Raw genomic sequence first — 27,063 nt, 5'->3', positions numbered from 1 at the left:
GTGGCGGCGGTGGCCATAACCACAAAACCTTGAGCAAACCATGGGGAGGAACATGCAAAGTTTGCAAGGGGTCATGTGGGTGGCGGCAGGAAAGCTTGTGGAATCTATCTATCTGTTTAAGGCAGTTAGTTTCACAAATGTCCTGATTTTCATCTGAGTTATGCTGGATAACAGATTATGGAATATGGAACTGACCTAAAGCTGGAGTTGGGAACCTCAGGCCTCTACCTAGTCCTTGAAACTGTCCCCAGACCACACTCTTCATTGGACCTGTTTCATACCCTGAGAGTTTTTGCATGGGTGGAATGTGTGCTTAAACTCTGGTAATGCCTAAGGAAAAAGAGAAGTGTATAAAGATGTGTAGAAACTAGACTATGGTACACAGGTCAAATTTACATTTGTTGGTCCACTCACTTCCACCTCTGGCCCTGCTTACAACCAGGATGTGGACCTCAGAAGATTATCCAGATAGGAATGCAGCCCCCAAGATGAAAGAGGTTCAACACCGTAGCCTAAAGTCTAGTTTAGAAAGTGCTTAATAATGAAAATGACTGCACACTCATAACATGATCAGCAATCTTTCTCTATATTGTCAAGAAATGGCGAATCATAATGGTAAAATTGTATCTGTTATTCTGTGAGACAGAAAGACTCCATAGAACAGATGCAAGTTGAAACATCCCAGCTAAATCCCCTATTTATAATTTAATATGTAAAATATATATGCTCACAGGTGTATTTGCTGATGGAAGTGAACTTGTTAACTAGAGCCAACTAATAATCTTGTTAGTAGGATTTGTCATATTTTATGGGCAACAGATATCTATGTTGCATTCAGAAAGTCAGCTATTTTTCCTACGGATTTGTTCCCCAACACTTTAATTCAGCTAATGTGTTTAAACAATACGTTCTCATCCTTTTTTTGTTTAACCATCTAGTTACTGATAAAGCAGGAGCTTGTAAGGAGGTATCCTAGTTACAACACAGTCTCTGACTTCCTTATTGATAGTTTCTAAACATTTAACAAAGGGAAGGTTATCAAAATGTATGACAAATAGGCTTATTATCGGGAAGCAGACTCCATTAGGAGAGATATTTTAAGCTGTTTTAGCAGATTTATCAGGAAATCCAAGCTCTATGTTCATTTAAGCCCATTTTAATATATACCCCATCGAAGCAGCAAATAATACAAGCAAATGTAGCATCAATTATTCAATATTCTTTCTGGAATACTAAAATATACTGGATCTGTATTATACCCTATTATTAAGAAACCTGGGTGGCAACTGTAAAGGAATATAACTATCAGATATGACTATTTATCAGGGGTCACCAACCAAGCACCTTCAGTTGTGTCCCCAGACTCTCCCCCGCAAAGAATCAAGTATATAACCCTCCTAGAAAGAAAACCATGAAGCAAAATGTGAAGGTACCGTTCTAAGCAATGTCTGTGAAATGAGCAAGCCTGGATGCTCCCACTTGTCAGTGTTTTAGCTGATATGTGAAGTCATAGTTGTGACTGATGAGTGGTTTAGACACCAGGAAATAGGAATTCCTAGGATCCTAAAGAGGTACTGCACCCCCCTTTAATGTGATTTTCCTCCTGCCGCTTTATTTTCTAGGCAGATATTCAACAGGTTAAGCCTTTTCTTGTATGGAAATACAATTATGAGGAAAGCATCATGATTGTACTCTCTCTAATATTGTGTTTTGCCAGACCCTATGACAGCCATTGTATGATATGCCACACCCCCATTGCCACCATTTTGGGACTTGCACCCCCAGCATTCTCTCAAAATTCAAAATATGTCCACTGGTCCAAAAAGGATGGCAACCACTGGCTTATAGAAATTGCCATTAGCTTTAACTCAAACCTATGGCTGCAATCCAAAGAGTCTCTTTCTGTATAATGTAGGACACTGTGTACTCTATGATGAGACTCTCTCTACTGTTTTGTGTGGTGCAGCTCCCACAGCTGTAGTAGCAGGCTGCTTTTAAAACTGCCTTGTCTTGTACGTGGTGGCAGCTGCAGTGGCAAAAACCCCCTAAGAACATATTGGCTTCTGCCTGAGGGGGCAGCCAAGCTGTTCTAGCCTATATCATCTTCATCGCAACTGTTTTTTCACCATTACTCTAGCAAAGTGGGGTACTTGAATCCAGCCCAACAAGTGATTTGGCAAGAAAACCATCTGGAAAAGAAAGAATTATTTGAATATCTAAATGCCAGTTCCCAACATTCTGTAACATTGTGCTATGGTCAAGATTAGTTTGGGAGCATGCTTTTGATGAATCAAAACAGATGCCAATTTTTTGGGGGGGGAAACCCCACCCATGAAAATATTGTCACTGGGTTATAGATTATATAGAACATTTGCTCTGCAGATCAGTCTGATCCTGGCGACTAGGACTGCTGTGGTAAATGGAGCCGGGAGGAAATTAATCCCTATCCCATGATATCCACGAATCTACCCATTTCTCTTTTATATTAATACTTGTTGTTCATTCTTATGAGAGACAGAAAATAGTGTTATGCTCATGGACACTATGGTGACAGAAAATCTGCCTTCTATTTCCAAACTAGTATGGCTTTGCATGGAGGCTGTAGTATATATATTTTTTCCCAGTAATGAATTTCAGGGCAAAGCCATCCTACAGCAGCTCACATATCTGAGCAGGTTTTTAGAAAATATATAAAGCATTCAATATTTTAAAAAATATATATAATTATCCTAATAAAAAAACTATTTATGCCAGAGAATGTTTCCTATTCTTTTTTTTTAACTTATGTATTTATGCGTTTTTTCTCTCTTTTCTCAATGCAAGTATATATTTCTGCTTGTCTTGAAAACTGTATAAAGATATTTTAAAGAACAAACTCTAGCACCAGCAGATTAAAACAATAAACAGCATACTACTTCAATATGCAAATTGAAAGCAAATTTGCATATTGAAGAAAGCTAATTGTTCAAGTCATCCTCAGACCGTCTGTGTGCAGAGCTCATGGGGTGCACCAAGGGCCCTTGCAATGCCCAGGTCTTCTTTCCACACAAGCTCCACTAATCAGAGACAACAGGATTTATTAATGCTCAATTTAGACAGGTGTTTTAAAAATAAGCTGCAGCAGATATAATAGTGGTCTTGGCAGATTAGTTCTACTACATTTTGTGGACCCACAGAGAAGGACCACAAGCAGCCTTACTACAACATGTATATTGTCCAGTCCAAGATCTCTGCAATTAAGAGAGGAAGCTCCTGCAAGGGGTGGAGCTTAGAATATGGCTAGGAAAGGGTTTTGCTATAAATATTGATGCCTGGCCAACTTACTCCTGACAGTACAATTATTTGCACACAATTTTATGTCTATGAAATTGGTCCTCCAAACCCTCCTCAGTTTTTGTGCAAACAACTAAAATTAGAAGCTTTTCAAACTCACCATGATTTTATATCAGGATACAAAGCTTTTTCTTCAAGAAGGGGAAAGCCATACCACTTTATGTTCTGGATTAATTCTGGAGCCATTGTTTTTGATAAATCAAAGTAGTGTCCAAATTTTGAACAGGCTGCTTGGGTCACCTGTGAAAACAATGCATATGTTTCCCCTGTTAAAATGCAATTAAAAATTTTAATACCCATTTTTTCAACAGGTTAGTCACATAATCTGCACTTTAAGTGTACACTACTACTAAAGTCAGCACACTACACCAATGTAAGTGGTCACAATACCACCCCCCTCTTTGACACATACACACGTTTTCCCATGGAGCAAACCTTAGCCATTGGGGAATTATTGTGTATGTTAGAATAGAGCAGGGGTCTGTAACCCGCGGCTCCGGAGCCGCATGTGGCTCTTTTACATCTTTGCCGCGGCTCCGGGGCGAATACTAGCGAGGGGAAGAGGCGTATTGTGCGCCCCGACACTCCCCACTGTGGCGGGCACTGTACTGGCTGTGATGTCGCATGGGGGCGGTGCGTGCATTAGTCACGCACCCTCCCGACGTCACCTTCCCGCCCGCCCACCCGCTACATTGTAAGGGGCATGTACGCTGGTCACTGTTTTGAAGGGGAGTGAAGAACACACACACACACACACACACACACACACACACACACACACACAAAGGTAACTTGTTAATTTAACGTTTATTTCTATGAGGAGGAGTAATTCTGAGATTTCAAACAAAGAAATAATAAAAAAGTGACAAAAACGTTATTTTTATAATGACGAGTTTTGCGGCTCCCAGTTGTTTTTTTCTTCGGAAACGGGTCCAAGTGGCTCTTTTTGTCTTAAAGGTTGCAGACCCCTGGAATAGAGAAACCATGCAGGCCAGGCTATCAGGGAGGTACTCGAGGCACCCTCCAAACAAAAGCTGAAGCTGGAATTGCTGTTTTGTAGCTCGGTCTTCCCTCTTTTTCCTACAGCAAATGTTACTGGTGACACAGCAATTGTGTTTTGTTTACTTCATGCGTCTCCTTGCCCATGTTTTAGTTCAGCTATGCCTGCTGTTTCAGCATATAGCCAGTAAGAGAAACAAAGGTCCTTTATTTCTGCTGCCACCATCAGATAGCCATATGGTGGAGGTAGTCTTCTACATACACAAAAGACACACATGAATTTTGGCATTATCTGATAGGCTGAAGATATTTTATCCTACTGATTAGTATCCTAGCTAAAAGTAGTTTGCTTTCTAATAACCATCTTTCTACAAAAACAACAACAACAAAAACAACATAAGAGCAGTGTGCTGACACATTGACTAAAACATATAGGAAGCCATTGTGGACCATTTTGTCCAACATTCTGTTCCCACAGTGGCCAACTGGATGCCTATAGAAAGCCCAGAACCTTTCCTGGGCATGTTCCCCAGCAACTGGTTTTCAGAGGGATAAAGCCTCTGGCACTGGAGAGATTATGTAGCCATCATGACCTGATTCACTGGAGGATGCAGACAGTTCAGCCTTCTCATTACATGGACATTACTATCAGCTTGAGAACACCAATTACCGGTACATGTTTAGAAGGATGGGAAGTCTCTATGTAGCAGCCCTTTTCCACTTTCCTTCAAGAAACATGAGAAGGAAAAATGGTCTGGAGTCATATTCCAAAAGGGCCAAAAATGTGACTGCTGCTGACAATACTAAGAGGCACAATAATGTGACTGATGCTAAAAATGATTCCCAGTCCAGTTTTGGCAACTGTGCACACAGTTTGACTGCTGAATGAAGAAAAGAAGCCCCAGGGAACTGCAAATGTAGCTTTTTTGTGTGTGCAATGGTTCCCAGTGTAACTGGAGATATGAACTGCAGAAACATGCATCCTCATCCCATTTGTTCTCATCAGATTGCAGTAACCAGAGAGAAAAGGCAAAATATCACTTGGATATTTTGAACAGTTCAAGAATCAAATTTTCAAATTACTTTTATAATAAAAGTCATTTTACAAATAATATGAATTTTGTTTTACTCTTTCAAATTACTGTAAATGAGCCAGGTAACTAAAATATTAATGGCTGCATGCATGAACATTTTGAGGAATAACTTCTATTGTGTTCTCTCTCTCTTGTTTCAAACACATGAAAACAAACGAACAATATGTTACTGGGGTTGCAATCTTAGACACATTTACATGCGATTAAGTGCCACTGGACTCAACAGAATTTACTTCTAAGTAGACATCTACAGAATTTTGCTGTGAAAAAGTTGTATTGTAGCACGATGACAATTTGAATGTTTTTTAATTTTTACATAAACTAGAAGTTATTGTAGCTCCACTTTTGCACACATACAAAAGTAAGAAAACACTGTTCATTGTCACTCAACCTTCTTGTTCTGTTGTGTGTCTTAACTTCACATCCTCCTGCCCATTTTATAGAAAACTGGCCAGACTTGTGGGTGGCCATTCATACATAAAGAACTGCTCTGCTGAATACCAGGTTTTTGTATTTATAATGATATAAATTCAAAAATTAATCAAATCTCTGTGTCTATTATGGTTTTTATTTTAAAAACAATCAGTAAAAAATGATCATTAAAACTGTATCCCAACAATACATTGTTTGAAAAAACTAAGGTAACAGAAAAAGTAAAGCTTTAATAAGCAAAAAATAAAAACAGTAACAAATTCAACACTGCTAACAAGAAACAAATTTTCTTATAACCTTGGTTTCTTATACTATACCAGAATGCAGAAGGCACTTAGCAATTATTTTAAAAATGCTATCTGTGTTTTTATTTTAGTTATTAAATGTTACAAAGTGTAATAAAAGAGAACAAAATCTGTCAATAAAATAAAATAAAATAAAATATGAGTATTGTTTAAAAATAAATTCAGAAGTTCCAAGTTATTTTGTTTGGGCGTTCTCAAAGCAATTTAAACAAGAGCTGTTCTTTGCCCTATAATCTATCCTTTATCCGGATTACTGATCAGAATGTTTTTACTGCAATCTCTGCCAGAGCTCATCTTTTTATTGTGTAAGTCCAAGCCCCCTTAATGTTTTAGAAAGGCCTTGACTAACTGAACTTTGATCTGATGTCTTCATTGAGAAAAGCTCCAGGTTGCCTATTTCAGATGCAAATCCTCACTGAGGCCCAAGAGAGTTTAGTACAGACAGCAAAAGAGAAGAAACAAGAAGTTTCCAGGATCCTCTTTGAGAATCCTGGGGAACACTGGTGTCCCTAATCCACACAGTTGCATGGATTAAGGTAGGTGATAACCTTTCTTGATTCTAAAGAATAAGCACAGTGCCTACAAACTGGGTGGAGACTAGGATTTGGTCGCAATAAAACACCAGGCAATAAAAGCCTGGCTATGTCAGAAGCCTATGAATAGACCTCAATGTACCACATTCCCAGGCCTAGTGGGGAAGCTTGCAAAAAGCCCACCTGAATCAAGTAAGCATGAATAATCTATCTTAGCAGCAGCATGACCACAGAGACAGAGCAGAAGGGAGGAAAAAATACATTTCTCTTAAGCGTGAGATAATAAATTTATTAGCTGAATGTGGTTTCAAGCCTACCTTTTCCTTGGATTCCTATGAGCTAGCCTGCACAAGGAGAAATAACCTAAGTTGTCATGGAGCAGAATATGTCTTTATGCTACCGTCTGCCGTTAACGTTTCTAATTGCAATACTAATGTGCTAGAAATTCTCAGATTTAGGATGAATCAAGGCAGAAAATTGATTTCATGCTGTGACAGTTTATATATTGCCCTAAGAATACAAGCAGTTCATTCATTAAAAGAGGGAGTATATGTGTGTGTGAGAGAGAGGTGGGGGACAGCAGGGTAAAGGAACACACACTTTACCTGCTTGGTACAAGCTACAGAATACCTACTGTTTTTACTTTGCCTATCAAATGGTTAGCCAATTACAAATAAAATAGTTAAACAAATACCCAAGCCTCTGGAATTTGCTGCCCAGACAATGTACCTGCAACAATAGAGTTGTCAAACTGCAAGTCAGAGATCCTCCTAACACCTTTAAAATTCCCAAGGCAGCATGAAGGGGATGAAACTAATGTGGATCTCTCAAATTTCTCTACCACTACTCACTCCCCTATGCTTGTGTGGAAATTACAAGAAACATTTTATTTTAAAAATATCAATTACTAGTTAGGATACATTTACCTATACTTTTGATACTGAGATTTAATTTTCTGGTATGTTGGATTGATACCTACCAATTTAATCTGGAAACATAACATATGTATAAAATGACTTTCTTTCCCCCAAAAAACTTGCTCTTTATTTTCCAACTAGTCCTCAGGAAAACTAAAGATATACTGGAAAGGTGTCATGACTGGTGTAAGGTTTCAGGGAGGCCTGGGCAAGACACCTTCCTGGTCCTTTCAGCACTTCCCTGCTGCACCCCACAAGCTTACCAAAGAATGGAGTAGGGAGTGGCAGTGGTGCTGTGGGCAGCAGTGGGGACAAGGCTGGGCAGCCAGCCCAGCACTTTTCTTATCAGAGCTGTGCCCTGAAATAAGTAACCGACCTTAAAATAAGAATCCTAATTCTAGTGCTAATAAAACTTTAAAAACCAAAAACAGACATGATGGCATTTGCTGCACCATGCAAACTTCTGGTGCCGGGTCTGAAAGCTCTGATACAAGTTACCTTAAATAAATAAATTGTGCCAGCTAGGAAATAGGAGAGCAGGAGCAGTTGACAGGATGAACACAGCTTTCGGTGTGCAAAGCACTTCTGTATGGATTTGAGCACATGCCAATTTCCCTTTCCAGTTATAGTCCCCTAGTAGACTGCTGTCCTAGAGAGTCCCTCTGATCTTTGGGGACAACTTGTTTGTGGGTCATGACAGACTGCCCTGGAAGTAGATGCCGAAAAACCCTCATGCATTTGCAGCCCTTTGAATTCTGTCCAGACTCACCCAAGGCAGAGAGGAAGGCACTGACAAACAGAAGTGACAAGGTAGGTAATGGAGAAATGTTTCATAGAATCATAGAATTGTAGAGTTGGAAGGGACACCAAGGATCATGTAGTCCATTCAGAGACAAGGATTGCAAGGTAGTTTTAAAGAGTGGCTGGAACTGGAGCATGAGCACTTGGCATTTAGTTGTTCAGAGGTGAGTGGCAAACACTAGAATTATGCATGCATCAGGAACGTATAAGGATATCTGCTCTACCACAATTAATCATGACCGAACAATTTTGCCAGGAGGCTGAACATTCCCAATGATACCTTAGAGAGTTTTTACTTGTAGTTCCCAACTCTGACCTCAGTCCGGTCTTAGTTAATAAAGCTTTAGCTATGCAACCACCAGTTTAAATTGGATTACACCTCACATCAATTTTCATCACATATAACCTACATTATAATATAAAATGAAACATGGTATATTATTGGAGCAAACTGGGAAGCTTAACTGTACTTCTCAAAAATATCAGTTTTTTCAAATTTTGGTATTCCTTCCCCCTACCTCCACATATGAACTAAGTCTGTTTTGTGATGGTTCAACATGCTATATCAAGCTTCATATTAATAAAAATTGATGAGGTCACATAACCATCCTGGAGGGTCTTTGATTTGGCATGTCATCATATATAAATCTTCTCTCTGATATGAATACATAGACATGTCTGTGCAATTATAAAGAAAACCAAACATGCCAAGCCTTGTAAAATCATTTTGTCATATTCCAATTATATTCCTTAGAATAAGCCTGAACTTACTAGGCAGTTCACTACACTTACATCAGATATATAAAATACTAAAGCCAAACAAAGCAAGTTCCTATGGACACCAAAATATTGCATGTAATTTTAGAGATTTCACCATACCATTATTCTGCACAAGAAAATAGCTAGCCTAGGGAGAAATATAATTCACAAAACACTAACAACCGTAAACTCTGTAGAATTGACCACTGGGCTTGTTTCTTACATGCTGCCTTCATAACGATTAGTTTATAGTGACAGTGAAGCTGATATAATCTCAAGTGCTTACTTTACTTATTACGCACATGGATAAGCAAGTCAACAGCTTGATTCAATTCCATGCTTTCACTAGAGGGATCTAAGTACAATTCATTCAACCTATATAAATGCTTCTATATTCAGATAAATTTATAAAGCTTTCTTGTATAAATGGAAAGGATACTTCTTGAAAACCTGTATAGTAAATTGTACAGCTCTGATGCTGAAGCCTTTACAATTTAATATTTACTGTTCTTATGACAGTATAGCCCACTTATGGTAGTACTACACATTTTCTTGGGAAACAAGAATTCCCAAGCCAATGTTTGCTAATGAAACACAAAAGGTTGAGTGGGTCCATTTGTGGAGAGAATCAACAGAAAAGAGAGAGGTGTTCAACAATTTATGCTGACTCTCCTCCCAAAAGACCTCCCCCAGCCATTCCCCACACCAGCAAAGTGACTGGAATAATATTTTCAATGGCTAATCAACAGAGGATGAAAGAGTTATTAAGTGCTCTTCCACTCTGCTATTTAATATTATAAGCCTAAGGTGGGGCAAAACATTTTTGGGAATAAGTGCTAAATGGTGTAGTTAGCTTATCATTTTAACAGGAAATTTTTGTCAAGAAATACTTTCAGTTTACCATACACCATTATTTGAAGAAATTACTATGAAATAAAATTTACCTCCAGTTTTGGTATGTTCTGGTAACGCCAGGCTATTCTCATGGATTCCTGAGAATCTTGTTTGGACTTCACAGCTGTTGCTTCTTCTTCTCTTTCATTTACAGCGGTATTCAGCAAAGGTGAGGGAAGTTCCTGAATGAAAAATAATAAATGTTTTAAATGAGCTGCTTTTATTAAAGAAATATTGTTAAAGAAGATTTAACAGCTCACAGCAAACATTAATGATGGTATTGGCAGCTCACTTCAAGGTACTAAAGGAACCAGTGGATGTACCATCAGAACCTTGGTCTATAATATTTGAGAAATTCCAGAGAATGAATAAGGTGTCACAGGAAGAGACACAGGTAAATCTTGCCCCAATTTTCACAAAAGAGGAGGAAGGAGAATCCAGGAGACTACAGACTAGTCAGTCTCGCTTTAATACCAGAGGAGTCAGTTTGTAAGCATCCTGATAACAATGCAGTGATTAGTAAGAAGCAGCATGGATTTGTCAAGAATAAATCCTACTAGCTAGACTAATCTGATCTCTCTTTTTTATTGGGTTACTTAGTAGACTATGGGAAGCCCGTCAATATAATTTCTAATGGTTTCAGCAAGCCATTTGACAATGTCCCCTTTTCTATTCAGTTTGGAAAGTAATTAAATGTGGGCCACATAATAATACCATCATGTAGATTTACAGCTGGTTGGAACACTATACCCAAAGAGTGCTCATTAATAGTTTTTAATCAAACTGCAAGGAAATTTTGAGAGGACTACCTTCGGGTTGGACCAGGTGCTCTTCAATATTTTCATCAGCGACTTAGATAAAGATTTGAAAAACACACAAAAACAGGAAGGGTAGCTAATACTTCAGGACTGAAATTCAAGATCTTGATAGGAAACTAGGCTGGAATTCAGTTGAGACAAATGTAAATTCAGGCAAATATAAAATGCACAAGAATAAGATGGGAGATACTTGGATTGGCAGTAGTATCCATGAAAAGGGTCTGTCAAGCTGAACATGAATCAACATAGTGCTATGGTTAAAAAAAAAAAACTTAAGCAATTTTAGGCTGCATTAATTAGCCTATTATATATTTTAGAAATCAGTTTACCAGTTTGGTAGGTATTAGGCCAACTCTAAAAAAAATTGAACGAAGTTTTGATTGATCAAGTAGTAGATTTTTGTCTATGTTTGGATACAATTGGACACCATTTTCAATCAAGATGGCATTCTCAAGCAATACCAGGCACAAGGCTGCTAGTAGAACCATAGTAACCAAAATCACAGGAAGTAATAATTCCATTTGATTCTGATCTCATATGTGTCCAGTTTGGGGTGCTGCACCTTGAAGATATATTATAGACAGGGGTTGGCCAGGTTGGCCCCTGCCAAGGGCGCAGGCTTGGGGGGCCCCCACAAAAATCATGCCTCTCCACTCTGAGGAGGAAGGCAGACGGACAGACAGACAGAGACAGACAGACAAGAAGAAGAGGAGGAGGAGGAGGAGGAGCAAAGTAGACCTGACCCAACCATGATGACTGCAAAGGAAGTCACTGGTGGAGCAGGAAAGGTAACAAAAAACAAACTTTTTGAGTTTCTGGTTCATGGTCTCTCCTGGCTTTGGAGGCACCAATACATCTCCTTGCCAAGAGCACAAGAGTTGGATGGCGCTGATACAACTCCTTGCCAAGGGTACAAAGAAGCCTAGGTACGCCTGTGATATGAGACAAAATGAAATGGGCTCAGGGGAGGACAACAAAGCCTGTCAGAGGTATGGAAAACAAGTCTTCTGTGGAAAGGTTGAAAAAACTGGATATTCTTTGAATGCAGGGAAGATGAGAGCAGACATGCTAGCATTCTACAAATGCCTCAAGAACTAACACAAATAAGAGAACAAAGTTTTGTTCTCTGCTACCCCAGAGGGCAGGACTAGATCTATTCTGTTTAAGTTTTATTAGAGTAGGTTTCAGTTGAACATTAGGAAAAATGTTAAAATGTTAAGAGAAGTTTGACAAGGGAACCAATTACCTGGAAATGGGCTGTCCTCACTGGAGGTCTTCAAGCAGAGGCTAGAAAGTCATGTGTTGGGGGTGCTCTAGATATGGATTTTCTGCTTTGAGCAGGGACATGAACTAGCTGGCCTACAAAGCCCATTCCAATTCTAAAGCCATTTATCATTTATTTATAGTGACACTTAATTCCAGGGATGGTGAACTATGGGCACATGGGCTGGGGTTGGCCTCCCACAAGAATATTTTTTGCTCCTGCATTACATTAGAGACATTTGCAGTGGCAAAAGTAATCCAAACCACATGTAAGTCGCATGCCTTCTTCCCTGATTCTGAGAGAAAGAGAAAGGCAAGAATAGGACAGAAGCTAGATTACATTATGGAATGAACTGGGAAAAAAGTTTAAAGGATCCTTTCCTAAAAACCCAGAAGCTTGCCTTCTGGGTATAGTAAGGACAGAAGTCCTCCCAAAACAAGTGAGTCTATTGATGTATGCGACCACAGCTGTGCAGATTTTACTTGCACAAAAGTGGAGAACAGATGCGGGTCCAACAAAAGAGGAGTGGCATCATAAAATGCTGGAATACTCGGAACTAGCGGGTATGACTATCAGAATAAGAAACAGATAAAAAAACTTAATGAGGATTGGATGTTATATATAGAATATGTGAAAAATTATTATAATAAGACAGTCAATCTAGCAGGATGAGCATAATTCATCAGCATAAGTTATAACATGCGATAAAGAGGAGAGAGGAAAGTTTAGAACAACAAGAATATGTGGATAGGTTGGAAATACAGTGGTGCCTCGCAAGACGAAATTAATCCGTTCCGCGAGTCTCTTCGCCTTGCGGTTTTTTCGTCTTGCGAAGCACGGCTATTAGCGGCTTAGCGGCTATTAGCGGCTTAGCGGCTATTAACGGCTTAGCGACTTTAAGAAAAAGGAAACAAACTCGCAAGAACTCACAAGACGTTTCATCTTGCAAAGCAAGCCCATAGGGAAATTCGTCTTGCGGAACAACTCAAAAAATGGAAAACTCTTTCGTCTAGCGAGTTTTTCGTCTTGCGAGGCATTCGTCTTGCGGGGCACCACTGTAGAGGAACCCAGGGAAGGAGTGGAAGGGAAATACATGAAAAGAAGTCCCCCCCCTTTACACACACACACACACACACACACACACAGAATGCAACAGTTGTTGTACTAATGTTGATACACCAGTGAAGAACTGTCATAGAAAAGCAAATAAAAGCAACAACAACAATAATAATAAGATTACATTATGGAGGCTGCAGGGCAGCAAGTGTGGGTTTTTTCTTGACTTACTCCTGAAGCTTTACTCCTGAAGCTTTTCTCAGAAATGAGTATTGCCACAAGGCAGCAAAGGTTTAGGATCAGAGTTTTCCTTATCCTAGATGAGCTACCTTCCCAGGTTCACGAGCCCCTCATTTCCCTCTACAGCACATGACCACTGGACCCACTATTTGTCTTGTGCGCTCAATCCACCAGAGCCTGTCATCACATGCATAGGAGTCCCAGCAGTTCAAAGCCAATTACCGTATTAGGGGAAAGTGCTAAAAGCAGAGAAATGCCATGCAATAAGAATCTGCCAGGAATAAACTATTGGGATCAACAAATGCATTTATTTGTTTGGATTTTCTCCTTTTACTTTTATTTCAAGCATGCCAAGGCATCAAAATTAAAGAACCCATTCATTCACAAACGACAAGACAATTGAATCCTGATCTAAAACTGAAAAATTGCCAATGATCCCATTTACCTGCTATCCTTTGACTCAAGTCAAACTCACCCTCAGACATATACAAACCTGTTACACAAAATGGGTTTATCATGCAAAAGGGACATGGGTGGTGTTGCAAAACACATCTCAATACAATATTCGAGTATGTAATAACTTACGCAGAGTTCTCTAATGTAGACATTTTACAGCTGAATGTACACACATTCCTATGTTGTGGAGCCATATAAATAAATAATTTTAAATATTACGGTATCTTAATGCCTATTGAATGTTATAATTTTATAACCTTGGGGAAGGTGGATCAATCTATCGATTTTGGTTTTTCTAAGTTCCTCATTTTTTTCAATGTGTTCTCTTTCCACATCACTTTGAGTTTCTTAAATCCCCACACAAAATCATATACATTTACGTACACATTTCTCCTACTATCACATTTTTGTACATCATTTTGCCTAATATAATTAAAAACATTTTTGCCAACAGTTCCCCCCCATACGCATATTTGCACATTGTTTTCACTAATATTTCTGAGAAGTGTGAATTCCAAAAGATAACTGTGTTTCAGTTCACATACTGAAATAAATTTAAAATAAGTCTGAAGTAAGTTTGCATTTCTCTCTGATTCCTATCTTGGGGGAATTTTTTATAAATAAATACTAACACGTCAGAAAGGTTAGTACAAATGTAGCAATAAATGATTTGTGGTGGTGACTGTAACATTTGCATTTGCTTTTTAGACCAGTGACTGCAGTGGAAATGCAGATACCAACTTGACAGGACTGATTTATTTATTTATTTTTGGCCTAGTTACATAGGCATTCTACCAATTGGGAGCTAACTTGCTAATCAGCTGAAAAGATTGCAAGGATATTGCAGCTGACCAAGTGTTGTAGTAATAGACATCTCAGTCTGTTATGTGCATGAGATAATGTGTTGAATGTTTTTTGAATACTAGGGCCTAGCTAATGGATCTGGCATCCTATTTCTATGGCATGAGTTGCCAGAGTGCAATTAGCATGCTAGAGTGTACCTTTGCAAGACACCCAATCTCAATTTTGATGCAGTGACCCAGAAGCAGAGGGGGATCACGACTCAGAATACCAAACTTAGGCTAAATGAGAGCTGGTGTGGAGCAACAGCTAAGAAACTGAGCTGCAAATAAGAAAGTTCCTAGTTCAAATCTAGCCTCTGCCACTTAGTCCTGCATCTGCAATACAGGGAGAATATTGATCTAGCTTAAAGAAATACTAAGGATTATAACAAAATAAATCTGAAATGCTTTGAATGCTCTGAAGTGGCATATCATGTTTAAAACAATCATTATTTTTAAAAAGTTTACTCCCTGAATATATATGTTAGTCAGAATAGTAGTAAGACACTCTGTTAATATTCCAATAGTCTGGCTTAAAGAAACTTTATTAAGTGTTGTGTCTCTATAAATCAAATTGACTTAATTGTCAAGGAACAGTGTACACTCCTTGCTTACCTTTGTTGAGATTTTTGATCATTAGGACAACAGTGAGTAAGCAAATTATGTCCCCTTTTTGCTATCCACTGCCATCTGTTAGACAAATCTAAAAGAACTTCTTTCTGCTACATCAACTACTGACATTCCTCTCCCTGTAGCCTGTACAGCAGCCTTCCCCAACCTGGTGCCCTCCAAACGTTTCAGACTCCAACTTCCAATAACCCAAACCAGAACTACCTCTCTAAGGGCAGCTGAGTGATCCAATTTCCTTCTTTCTACAGTAAAGTTACCAGATTTTTTTCCAATGAATCCAGGGAGACTTTTCAACCCCCTACTAAATAGATGGATTTTGTCAGGGGACTGATTTGTAAATCCGGGGGCTGTCCCCGGGAAGCAGGGATGTCTGGTAACCTTATTCTACAGTAAGACAAACTATAGGAATTCAAAAGTCAATTTATAAAAATAAAGTTAAATCGTTTTCTTACCAGGTTCTATTATAAGCCTACAGAATAATCACCCAACAATAGTTCACATTAAGCAAGTTAGTTTTTTTAAAAACAGAAATTGGTATTGTAGCTTGCCATCCTAGAAGTTTCTTCCCTCGTTTCAAACTGAATTTGTAATTATCTGTAAGAGTCTTGGAACAGATCCAAGGTTTAAATATAGAATTCATGATTCCCACTCTTCAAGCAGACTTGAGTACAATAAGAATTATAATCAAGAGGCATGAGATGTGCTCAAGGAAGTGATTCTACTGAAGTTCACTCACCATTTATCTCATTAGAACAAATCGTAACATTGTTACTAAGATAAGTTACAGAAGTTGAGCTAGAGTTCTTCCTAATTAAGGGACAGGAGATTCAACAAAAGACAAATGGCAGTGTGAGAAGTAGATGTGGGTAAAAATGCTTTGAATAGTATGATCGAGTGCCTGCCCAAAAGCAGATCAACCCTCTTCCAAGGCTGCCATTTGCAGACCCGCAGTTAATATAATTAAAGGGCTGTATCCAACACAGTTGTCCCATTCACACAAGGTCTTCCACTTGCACAATGGAACTTCCCCTCCCCCTTCTCCACTGTGTGCCTCCCCATCTGTTTTGGGTTTCCCCAAACCCTCTGGAGTGGACTTGAAGGGGTGTGGGGGGGAAAAGAGGGAAGGGTTCTATTGCACAAGTTCTATTGCACAAGTGGAAGTCTTTGCACAAATGGGATGATTTTGTTGGCTACAGCCCATTTTGTTCGGACTGATTTTCATCATCATATTTACAGAAAACAAACACAGGTGATTACCGGTACATTTTTTATGTTGTCTTTTCCATGGTCTCAGAAATGTATCTAATCTCATGAAGGCTAAAATGTAGCTAGATATATATTTAGTGAACAGCTAGATAAATAACCAATAAATAATTAAATAACATTATAAGGCCTTTTAAATGTGTTTGCGGCAGTGGGGTTACTGATTTGCTGCCAGTCAGTATAGACAACAACCTAGATGCACCAATATTCTGACTCAGCATAAGGAAGCTTCCTGTGTCCTTGGCAGATACAGTAGTACCCCGCAAGACGAACGCCTCGGAAGACGAAAAACTCACTAGACGAAGGAGTTTTTCGTTTTCTTAGCCGCTTCGCAAGACGCATTTCCCTATGGGCTTGCTTCGCAAAACGAAGCTTGTCCCGCAAGCTCCGGGGATAGCAGGGAAGCGCAGCGCGTCTTCCCCGGACCTCTTTTGAAGCAAGGGGCGGCGGGGAGAAGATCGCTTCTCCCTGTTGCCAGCCCCACAATCTCTGGCGCGCGCCTTCCCCTCTCTCCCCGGACCCCTTTTGAACCAAGGGGCGGCAACGGGGAGAAGCGATTCTCCCCGCTGCCCCTTCCCTTGCTTTAAAACAGGTCCGGGGACAGAGGGGAAGGCGCGCGCGCCTTCCCCTCTGTCCCTGGAGATTGCGGGGCAGGCAACGGGGAGAAGCAATCTTCTCCCCGTCACCCCTTGCTTTAAACAGGTCTGGGGACAGAGGGGAAGGCGCGTGGCGCTACCCCTCTGTCCCCGGACGGTCTCCATAGGAACACATTGATTGATTTTCAATGCATTCCTATGGGAAACCGTGCTTCGCAAGACGAAAAACTTGCAAGAAGAAAAAACTTGCGGAACGAATTAATTTCGTCTTGCGAGGCACCACTGTATATATTTGCACCCAAGACTCAAACTATGTGCAGAGAATCCAATACTGACTTTTAAGTAAAATTTGCCTCACAAAAATTACCCTTCCATGAGAAGAAAATGCATTGAGAAGCGGGGGAGGGGGGTAACAGAGTTGTGCTCATTAGCTTTGCCCTCTGCCTTGTCATTCTTATTACCCTCAGCTCATGGAGGTGACTGTGTGTAGTGGGGAGCCTTCTCATGTAACTGTGGTGGCTCCATGAACATATTTTGCCTCTTTTTTGTTGTTGTTTTTTTGTCTCTGTTGCCCCCCTTGTTTTCTTTACATGGAATGGTAACATCTGAAAAGGACCAGTGACTTTATTTATCATGTTTATCCATCAAATTTCTACCTAAAATCTTCATAGCGATATAGACAAATATAAATGCTATATTAGCGCTAACCAAGAGTAGGAAAAAACGTTTTTAAAGACCCATTTTGTAAGCTCTTGGGTGAATAAAAAATGATTCTCTACATTCAGATTCCTACATTACACTAGCCTGACAAACTTCCCTGGGCAATTAACTCCAAAGCCATGACGACACCACAGAGAAGACCCCACTTTGAGTCCCCCAAAGTTTTATTGCATGCACTGACATGACCCAGAGCAAAGAAAGTCTTTGAAAAATGTTTGCTGGTCTTTGCTGACCAGAAAAATGAATTACTAGAAGGCAAGATGGTTTTAGAATAGGGAAATAATAAGGAAAGAAGATGCTTTTTAAACCAATCTTTGGGGTAATTTATGGGAAGCTTTTTCTGAGAGGAAACTCCATTAGCACAGTGAAACTTACTTCTGAATAAACAAGTATAAAACAGAATGATAGAATGACACTAATCTGGAAGTAAAAATAGAATTGATTTTTTTAATCTCAGCATCTATAAGCAAAGTTGTTTTTATTATTTGGTTAAGCTAATTGTAATATAGCTCATTGTTTCAAATATTAAAATAAGCTACTTAAATTTTTTTTAAGGCAAATGTTATGTAAATGTTTTTGCAGCTATAATCCAATTTAAATTACTTTCCCAGGTGTTGTATTCAATAAAACTGCCGTCCGTTTTCTCTGTAACACCTGCAACACTTTAATTGACATAAAGATAACGGTATGCTATATACAAAAACAATTCAGTGCAGCCATAGGCCATTGTTCTGGAAGAGATTATCATTAGTATAAATCCCATGTAAGCAGTCACTTAACTCACTAAGCTTCTCATTGTTTTATATTCTGCCTCTTACAATGAGGGGCACACCTGCTGCTGCAATGACTGCCTCACACTGTAGCAGAGGTGACCAAATGTCCTAGGCTGCACATTAAAATCTTGTGGCTGAGAGCCAGAAGAAACACTTTAATGTGGTCTCTCCTTAAACAGCGTTCTCCCCCTTGTTTTTACCAGTAGCACTTTTTAAGAATTCCCAAATGTTTTTCTTGTTGCAACACGGAAACAATGCAGATCATTATTTGATCTGTGCTGCAGACATATGAGAAAGCAAGTATGCGGTTGCCTCACAGGGTGATGTTTGAGGAACATACAATTGAGGTATGTCCATTAAATGACTTCCTCCAAATATTTTGCAAATACTTAAGACACCCCCAATCCCAAATCGTGTGTGTAATAGAGGTATGTCAGAGTCTATAAATGCAAATTAATGCAGCCAACAATGTATGACTATAGCATCCCAGTGTCACTAGCGTGATGATGGTGAAGGAGCAGAGAAAGAAAATGTCAATTACAGTCCTCATCAGAAATAAACTGTCGATGCTAATAAGTAAATATGCCTAATTTGAAACAAAATTGTGAAGTTGCAATTAAAAACATGTAATCTGTACACATTAAAAATAGCTCCTCTAAGATATATGTCAGTTTAGCATAGTGGCTATGGAGTATCAGATCAGAAACGGACAGATTCATACTTAAAACTTCACTCAGCTATGTAGCTCACTGGTGCACTTGGGCCAATCCCCCTACTTCAAAATGGGGTCCTGGAGGGGACAATGTATATATACCACCCTGAGCAACTTGTAGGAAGTGTGGGGCTTCAGTGTAATAAATAAATGACTACTCACAGTACCTTGAATTCTGAAAGGATTTAAAAACAACAACAAACAAACAAACCTAAATCTCTACATTGGGAAGGTAAAATGTTTGGACAAAATTTACAAAATGTTTCCCTCTTGTATCCGGAAAATTAACAAGTAACTTTAAGAGACTCTTTAAAGTATCTAATAGCTATTTAATGATAGGCAAATCTATTCAATTAGGTTGTTGTTATAAAAATGATTCACGGTGCCCCCCCCCAAGGATCCTCAGCGCTCAAGAGAGCCCTGATTCTCCCTCCTCCTCACTTACAACTGCATGTGTACAGACGTAAGCATGCTCTACCAGCGGTTCTCAACATCCCTAGAAGTTGTTGGGATACAACTCCCATCATCCCTGAGCTCTGGCCTTGCTAGCTAGGGGTGATGGGAGTTGTAGTTCAACAACATCTGGGGACCCACAGGTTGAGAAAGGCTGTGACAGTCCAGAGGACTTGATGCCTCCCTCCTCTTCACTCCCAGGTTCATGTACACAGAAACAAATAATGCACTGGAATAGTGTAGGGGACAGGACGCCAGTACGTATTTTTCAAAACCACTGCAGTGTAAGCATGTCAGGGCTACTGGATGGGAGGTGTGGGGAAATCTGTTCTCCATACCAGCCCATCATACACCTGCAACCTGGCTCATCCCATGTGAGAGAAGGGAGAAACAGATTGTAACCTGCATGCAGGCACTGCACCTGCACTAGAAAGACCATCCCATTTGATTTTAATACTTTTAAAACCCTGATTTCCTCACATTAACTGGTTTTATGGGAGATTTGTAAACAAAAGGAACAGGGGAAAGGGGAGGGAGAGATAGTTTAATGTAGTTAAAATGATGTGTGCTTTCACAGCTTCCCTTCACAGGAATGGTTTCTTCTCCAGTACAACTAAATATCTTGCTTTTCTACATCAGAATGCATCTTCCTCATATCTGTTAGGAATTTCTGTTCCTTATGTCAACTGCTACATTGTTCTGCCTACTTTGGCAGATGCACTAAACAAAATCAGGTTCTAATAGTTTGACCTCTCTCTCCTCTTCTGTTCTCTAGGGCATAATAAAACCCAAGCCACAGTCCTACAACAGTTAATGAAGCTTAACCTTACACCCTCTTAATTACCAATGCATTACACTAACTACAGGCATCATACTTCTCTCTAAGCTATTTTACAATGCTGGAGAAGTACTACTGTGCTATTATTTAGCGACATAATTCATGCTGTATGTGAAATCCCTCTTAAATGAACTTCTTTGATCCTTTCATTTTTTTAAAAAAATGAATTTTAAATATTATCTATTATGTTCTAATAATCATTTGCAGTTTTGTTGCTGCTATGATTAAGAACACATTAAAAAGTGTATGAGTCTAAATTGATTCCTGTTTGAAGTGATATTTACATAGTAATTTTTCAAAGATACATAAATAAGTGTTGTTCCTTAAACTTAGGACATTGGAAAAAAGGCAATTAGGAAAGGAACTACTTCAAAGTATATTATGTATAGTAACAACATTTTTTTTTTTAATAAAAAGGAATATATTTTCCTGGACAAAGTCAAGCCCTATTTTTAATTAATATAAACAAGTGATTGTATAGTTAATTTCTTCAAATGAGACTTGGTCCTATGCTTTTTTATTTATTTAAACCAACTGAAGCCAACAGAATCTAAATTCAAATCTTTGTATTAACTACAAAAATTCTAACAGCTAAATGATAAATGAGGAACAGTAGCTGGGTTCTGAACATGAAGATATCATTTTTTTATTATTTCATTTCATTTCACTTTATGTTGCATACCAGATTTCTATATTGCTACACACAAGGTGGTTTACAAGCTGAAGAAACAACAAAATATGCAGCAAAGATCACACATTTTATAACAATCTGATCCAATACGAAAAGCATAATAAAAAAATGACTTCTAACTGACTTTGAGTAAGTGGTCTAAGTCAAATCTATTATTTTCTATGTTTAAACTACTAAATTTTTTAGTATATAATAAAATATATATGAAAGGACAATCCCGTTATTCTACTCTTTCACTATTCTCCTAGATAGATCAGGAGAATCTCAATGACACAGTATGAGTAAAATAGAATAAAGAGCATTAGCACAATAAGAACACCACGCAGGGATTTATTCAGTGAAAAACCAAACACACCCATGTATGGATAATTTTTTTTAAAGGCTCTATATTCACAAATGTTCATTTTCAAAATGATGTTGGATATTTAAAGCACATATACATTTAGCGCAAATGTAAATGTCCCTCTGAAATTTAAACCACTTGGGGGAAATGGTTTGACATTAAGGAATAGAAGGCTGAAGACAGATGGCATACTTTTGCATGCACATAAAATATCAGAAAATGAGTTAAGGTTACCATCATATATACTCACAGCAAACTCAGGTGTTTGCCTAATACTCAGATTTTAACCTATTCATTCACTGTAGTCTAACTTTTATGGCATCCAAAATCCCTGTAACTCGAGATGGCCTCATTCTTCTTTACAAAGGTGGCTGGTCATGGACACTGCTTCTACAATGTCCATCTTTGTCAGAATATTAAAGAACTTCTTTGAAAATGTGCATTGTGCAGCACTATCCAGATTTAAAATGTGCTAAGCTACAATAACCATATTTATGAATAATGTGGGGATGATTTACTCTCTAGTGCTAGAAGGGTTGCACAAAGTGATCTGAACTATATACAGTGGTACCTCAGGTTACATGCGCTTCAGGTTACATACACTTCAGGTTACACACTCTGCTAACCGAGAAATAGTGCTTCAGGTTAAGAACTTTGCTTCAGGATAAGAACAGAAATCAGGCTCCGGCGGCGCGGCGGCAGCAGGAGGCCCCATTAGCTAAAGTGGTGCTTCAGGTTAAGAACAGTTTCAGGTTAAGTATGGACCTCCGGAACGAATTAAGTACTTAACCCGAGGTACCACTGTATAGGCTCTGTAGCTCTTTTTTTCGGGGGGGGGGGGAGGCAAGAAGAAAATGTTCATTTTAGTTGATAATATAAGTTTGATTGGCAATAGCAGAACTTGCTTCATTCCTTGCATGCTTTCCAAATGTTACATAACTGAATCTGATAAACTCTGGCTACCATAAAAGTTAGACTACAGTGGATGAATAGGAAAACCCTGAGCATTAGTTAAACACACATAATTCAAGTTTGTCTGCTCTTCCAGAAAATGCTTACCAAATTAGGGTTGCCATACATCTGGATTTTTCCAGACATATTCCTGGAATACTGCAGTCGGCAGCAGTGTCCGTGTGGAAATAGGAAAAATCCAGACGCATCGCAGCCCACGTTGGCAGTGCCGTTTTTGCATAAAAATAGCATTTATTTCTTTTTGCATTTTTTGCCCAAAAAAGCTTAACAACTTTTCTGTCTGGATTTTCACTGTTTGAAATATGGCAACCCTATAAATGCTCTAAGTTTTAAAAATGAGGACCCATGCAGAGGTAATGCTTCTGAGGATTAGAGGAATTGGGAATAGGATACAGGGCCACACTTTCTTTCCCTCCTCTTTCACACACAAATTCTCACTACCTTCAACTAGCTGCTTTGTCTGTCTGCTGTTAAAACTAAGGATATTACCAAGCTTCCGTTTGGAAGCATTATTGGTAGCATCTCCAGAATGTAAAACAACAACACCTTAAACAATTCTTCCTTACAATTATATCAATTGTAAGTAAATGCTTTCCATAGCTTGCAGAAAACTAGAGGTAGAAATAACAATCATAACATTATCAAATTCAGGAAACTAAAACAAAACATCATTTTGCTTCAGTCACCTCAAATCCTTAATTATACAAGCATTCTAGTTAAAATAATAATAATTAAAGACTGTTAACATGATTTTAAACCACTATGATAGTCATTCAGCACAGAGGTTTAACAGATTATAATATTTCTGAAAGAGTATTTTAAATAGTGTGGGGAAAACCAATGGTAGCTAATACAACAGCATTCAAAATAATAAAGGCCCACACCGGTTAAGAGTTATAAAAATGGACCACATTAAGTCTGTACTGTATTGTACTGTACTGTACTGTACTGTACTGTACTGTACTGTACTGTACTGTACTGGTTTCCTGTACTCCCCCTCAGCTGCTCTTCCATGCACAAGGGGACTGAAAGCTTTAATTTTTAAATAAATTAGACTTTTCAATTACATTCATAGTTGGGAAACTCTTGTGTCTTTCAATGGTGGTTGGTTCAAACAAATGAAGATTAGAACCACTGTTTGATCCTGGATTGTTTACATTAAACATTGTTAGAATAAATAATAGTTTTCCAAGTTTCGATGTAACCGGAAATGGTGTTTAGTTCAGAGTTTCACTGCTTTCAGTCTCCTTCACACATGCACTAAGTAGAAGAGGGTACTGTTTATTTGTGTAGTTTGTTCACAAAACACTAAAGCATAGCTTGTTATATCTGAACTGGGCCAAAGCTTGATCTAGGCAAATGAAAGAAAGGAAAATAAAACCATGGATTTGAAGGAGCTGAAAAAAGGAGAAGGCGAGTTAAAATGGATTTTGATGAATAAGCTAAAATGAACGAAAAATATCTCTTCCATGGCCACTAAGACCTGGTGACTAATGTCTGGGACCAGGAGTCAGATTCATTTTCACAGGATGACAGAGATGAGGACTTTAAAACTGAAGGCGAAGGACATGCAGGACCAGCCCCAGAAGTGCTGCTATCAGATGAACCTGTGGAGCCAGTGCCCACCCCCAAGAATGTGGTATTACTTGTCAAGGAGGGGATCACTTTCCTGAGTCCTCTCTCCAAGTCTACTCAAAAGAGGTCCTTCTGAATTCACTGGGGGATTACTCCTAGGTAAGTGGAATAATGATTCCAGTCTTAGTGAAATTCTTGGCTGGAGATGCATTCTCACTGGAAGACAGGCTAGGCTGATAGCATTTGGCTACGAACACTAAATGAGCTTCATGGCTGAGCAGAGGTTAAAGGGTAAAGGACCCCTGACAGTTAAGTCCAGTCACGAACGACTCTGGGGTTATGGTGCTCATCTCACTTTACTGGCTGAGGGAGCCGACGTTTGTGTGCAGACAGTTTCCAGGTCATGTGGCCAGTATGACTAAGCCGCTTCTGGTGAAACCAGAGCAGCGCACAGAAACACCGTTTGCCTTCCCATCCGAGCGGTACCCATTTATCTACTTGCACTTTGATGTGCTTTTGAACTGCTAGGTTGGCAGGAGCTGGGACCAAGTAACGGGAGCTCACCCCGTCGCGGGGATTTGAACCACTGACCTTCCGATTGGCAAGACCTAGGCTCAGTGGTTTAGACCACAGCGCCACTGGCATCCTTCTGAGCAGAGGTTAAATGGACCCAAAAACCAATGAAACCAACAACACTGAAGCACACTGCTAACCTTCACTTGTTAGAATGAAAATGAGTCCCACTTACAACTCATCACATGTATCTTCCTAAGCACACTTTCTGGATTCTACAAAATACTGAAGAATAATTCTGCATGACACTGTAATCAGGTCACATAAAGATTTGGTTTAGTTTTTACTTTATAATTTATTATGTTCTAGTATACAGCAGTACAGCTGTCTGTTAGAAAGATGAAGTGACTGAAGAGAAATGTTTTAAATATCCTGTTTAAAACCCCCTGTATATTGTTCTATAGGATTTTTACAGGGGTGTAATTTTTCAACAATGTTACATCTTAATGCTGACTTCCTGAAGAAGCTTTGACTACAATAGGCATGAATGTGTTTTCAAAGGATGATGGATAAATTGCTGGGTGGTAATATAATATATCTTAGGCAGCTGATGGGGCTTTTTTATGTTCTACGTGTCTTTTAGTTACACAGTTTTAACATAATTATGGTCTATAAAACCATCTCTTCCCTCTCCTAGAACCAGCAATATTTGTCTTGGTTATAGGATCAAGAAACTCCCAATCACATATCATAAAATTAAAACAGGTCAATTCAAAAATTTCTACAGTGAATCATATGTATAAATTGTCTTAGCTTGTTGTTAGTCACCCATATACTGGATTAGTTGCAAACTGATGATATGCTGTTAAGGAGCAATGGTTTATTGGGATGGAGTGACAGTAAGTAACATTGGAACATTTCCAAACCTACTGTCTAATAAAACCCAGATTATTGAGATAAGGGTAGATCAAACCAAAAGCCCATCTCATTCTTTTCTTATAGTGGGAAGCCAGATGCCTATGGGAAGTCCATATGCAGGTTATGAGCACAACACAGCTCTCCTGACTGTGTTTCCCAGCAACTTGTATTTGGAGACTTAAAACCTCTGATACCACCAGCTTGACCACAGCCATGGAAAGAGTTATCTTCTGTGAAAGATCATAGCATAACAGATGAAATCAACCCTTAATGTGCTCAATGAATGTCTGATACACATGTCACTGTAAACAGAAATTCCAGTAAACCTTTCCCTCTTTTGTTCATGTTTAAGAGTATTAATTCAAGAAAAAAGCCTAATGAGGACACAAAAGTGAAGGTGAATTTACATTTCATAACAGATATTCAACAAAACATTTCCCTCTCAACAGGGCAACCCTACAATTAGGCAGAGAGATGTAGGAGCCTCAGGCCATAGATGTGAGGGTGGAAGGAATGGGAATGAGAATGAAGTGTTGTAGGTCAGAGCTGTGTCTGCTATGAAGTCTGCCATACACTCCATGCGTTAGTCTGCTGTCCTTAGGTGTAGTAGAGCACAGTGACCCATTATCAGCGTTTAAGTATGATTCAGCTGCCAGTCTGATCATCTTCTGTATGTTGAATCTACTAGGGCACCATCTTATCCTTTACCTCAAACAACGAAAGATCACAGCTGGGACCTGCCTCTCAGACTTTCTGGATGCGGCGCTGGGGTTGTTAGATCCAGACCTTCCCCTATTTTCCTCCTAGCTGCTAGTCTCAATCTCCATTGAGGTAAAGCTTCCCAGCTCTGATCCTCTATATTCTCTTCTTTCTCATTTTTCCTCTTTCTCTTCCTCCTTGTTCCCTTTTTCCAAGCCTTCACCTCTTGCTTCCTTACTCAGCCTCCTCCAGCCTTTTCTCTGCTTTGCTAATCTATCTACTGACTCATTATTCTATGGCCTCTTTGAGACTTGTGTCCGCTGCACAGCTAGCTGCCACGTTATCTTTTAGCCAGAAGTACTCCCCAGTGAGAGCTGGACCATCAAGAAGGCTGATCGCCGAAGAATTGATGCTTTTGAATTATGGTGCTGGAGGAGACTCTTGAGAGTCCCATGGACTGCAAGAAGATCAAGCGCATCCATTCTTAAGGAAATTAGCCCTGAGTGCTCACTGGAAGGACAGATCGTGAAGCTGAGGCTCCAGTACTTTGGCCACCTCATGAGAAGAGAAGACTCCCTGGAAAAGACCCTGATGTTGGGAAAGATTGAGGGCACAAGAAGAAGG

The 27,063-nt window shown here is 39.2% G+C and overlaps 1 protein-coding gene across 4 annotated transcripts in view; it reads right to left on the bottom strand.

Moving 5' to 3' along the window:
- ELP4 (elongator acetyltransferase complex subunit 4) overlaps positions 1 to 27,063 on the bottom strand; it is a 143,723-nt gene that overhangs the window by 99,999 nt on the left and 16,661 nt on the right. For all 4 annotated transcript variants that reach the window (XM_083465066.1, XM_083465068.1, XM_083465067.1 and 1 more), the window contains exons 4-5: positions 10,118 to 10,249; positions 3,434 to 3,573 (exon numbers count right to left, since the gene is read on the bottom strand). In XM_083465066.1, the coding sequence (XP_083321192.1) occupies positions 3,434 to 3,573; positions 10,118 to 10,249 (272 nt within the window). The remainder of the gene's footprint in view (positions 1 to 3,433; positions 3,574 to 10,117; positions 10,250 to 27,063) is intronic.

Source organism: Podarcis liolepis (genome assembly GCF_965112155.1).
Source record: "Podarcis liolepis genome assembly, chromosome: 1".
NCBI classification, from domain to species: Eukaryota; Metazoa; Chordata; class Lepidosauria; order Squamata; family Lacertidae; genus Podarcis; species Podarcis liolepis.
The sequence above is the reverse complement of the archived record's forward strand: the minus strand, read 5'-3'. Positions and strand labels throughout refer to the sequence as shown.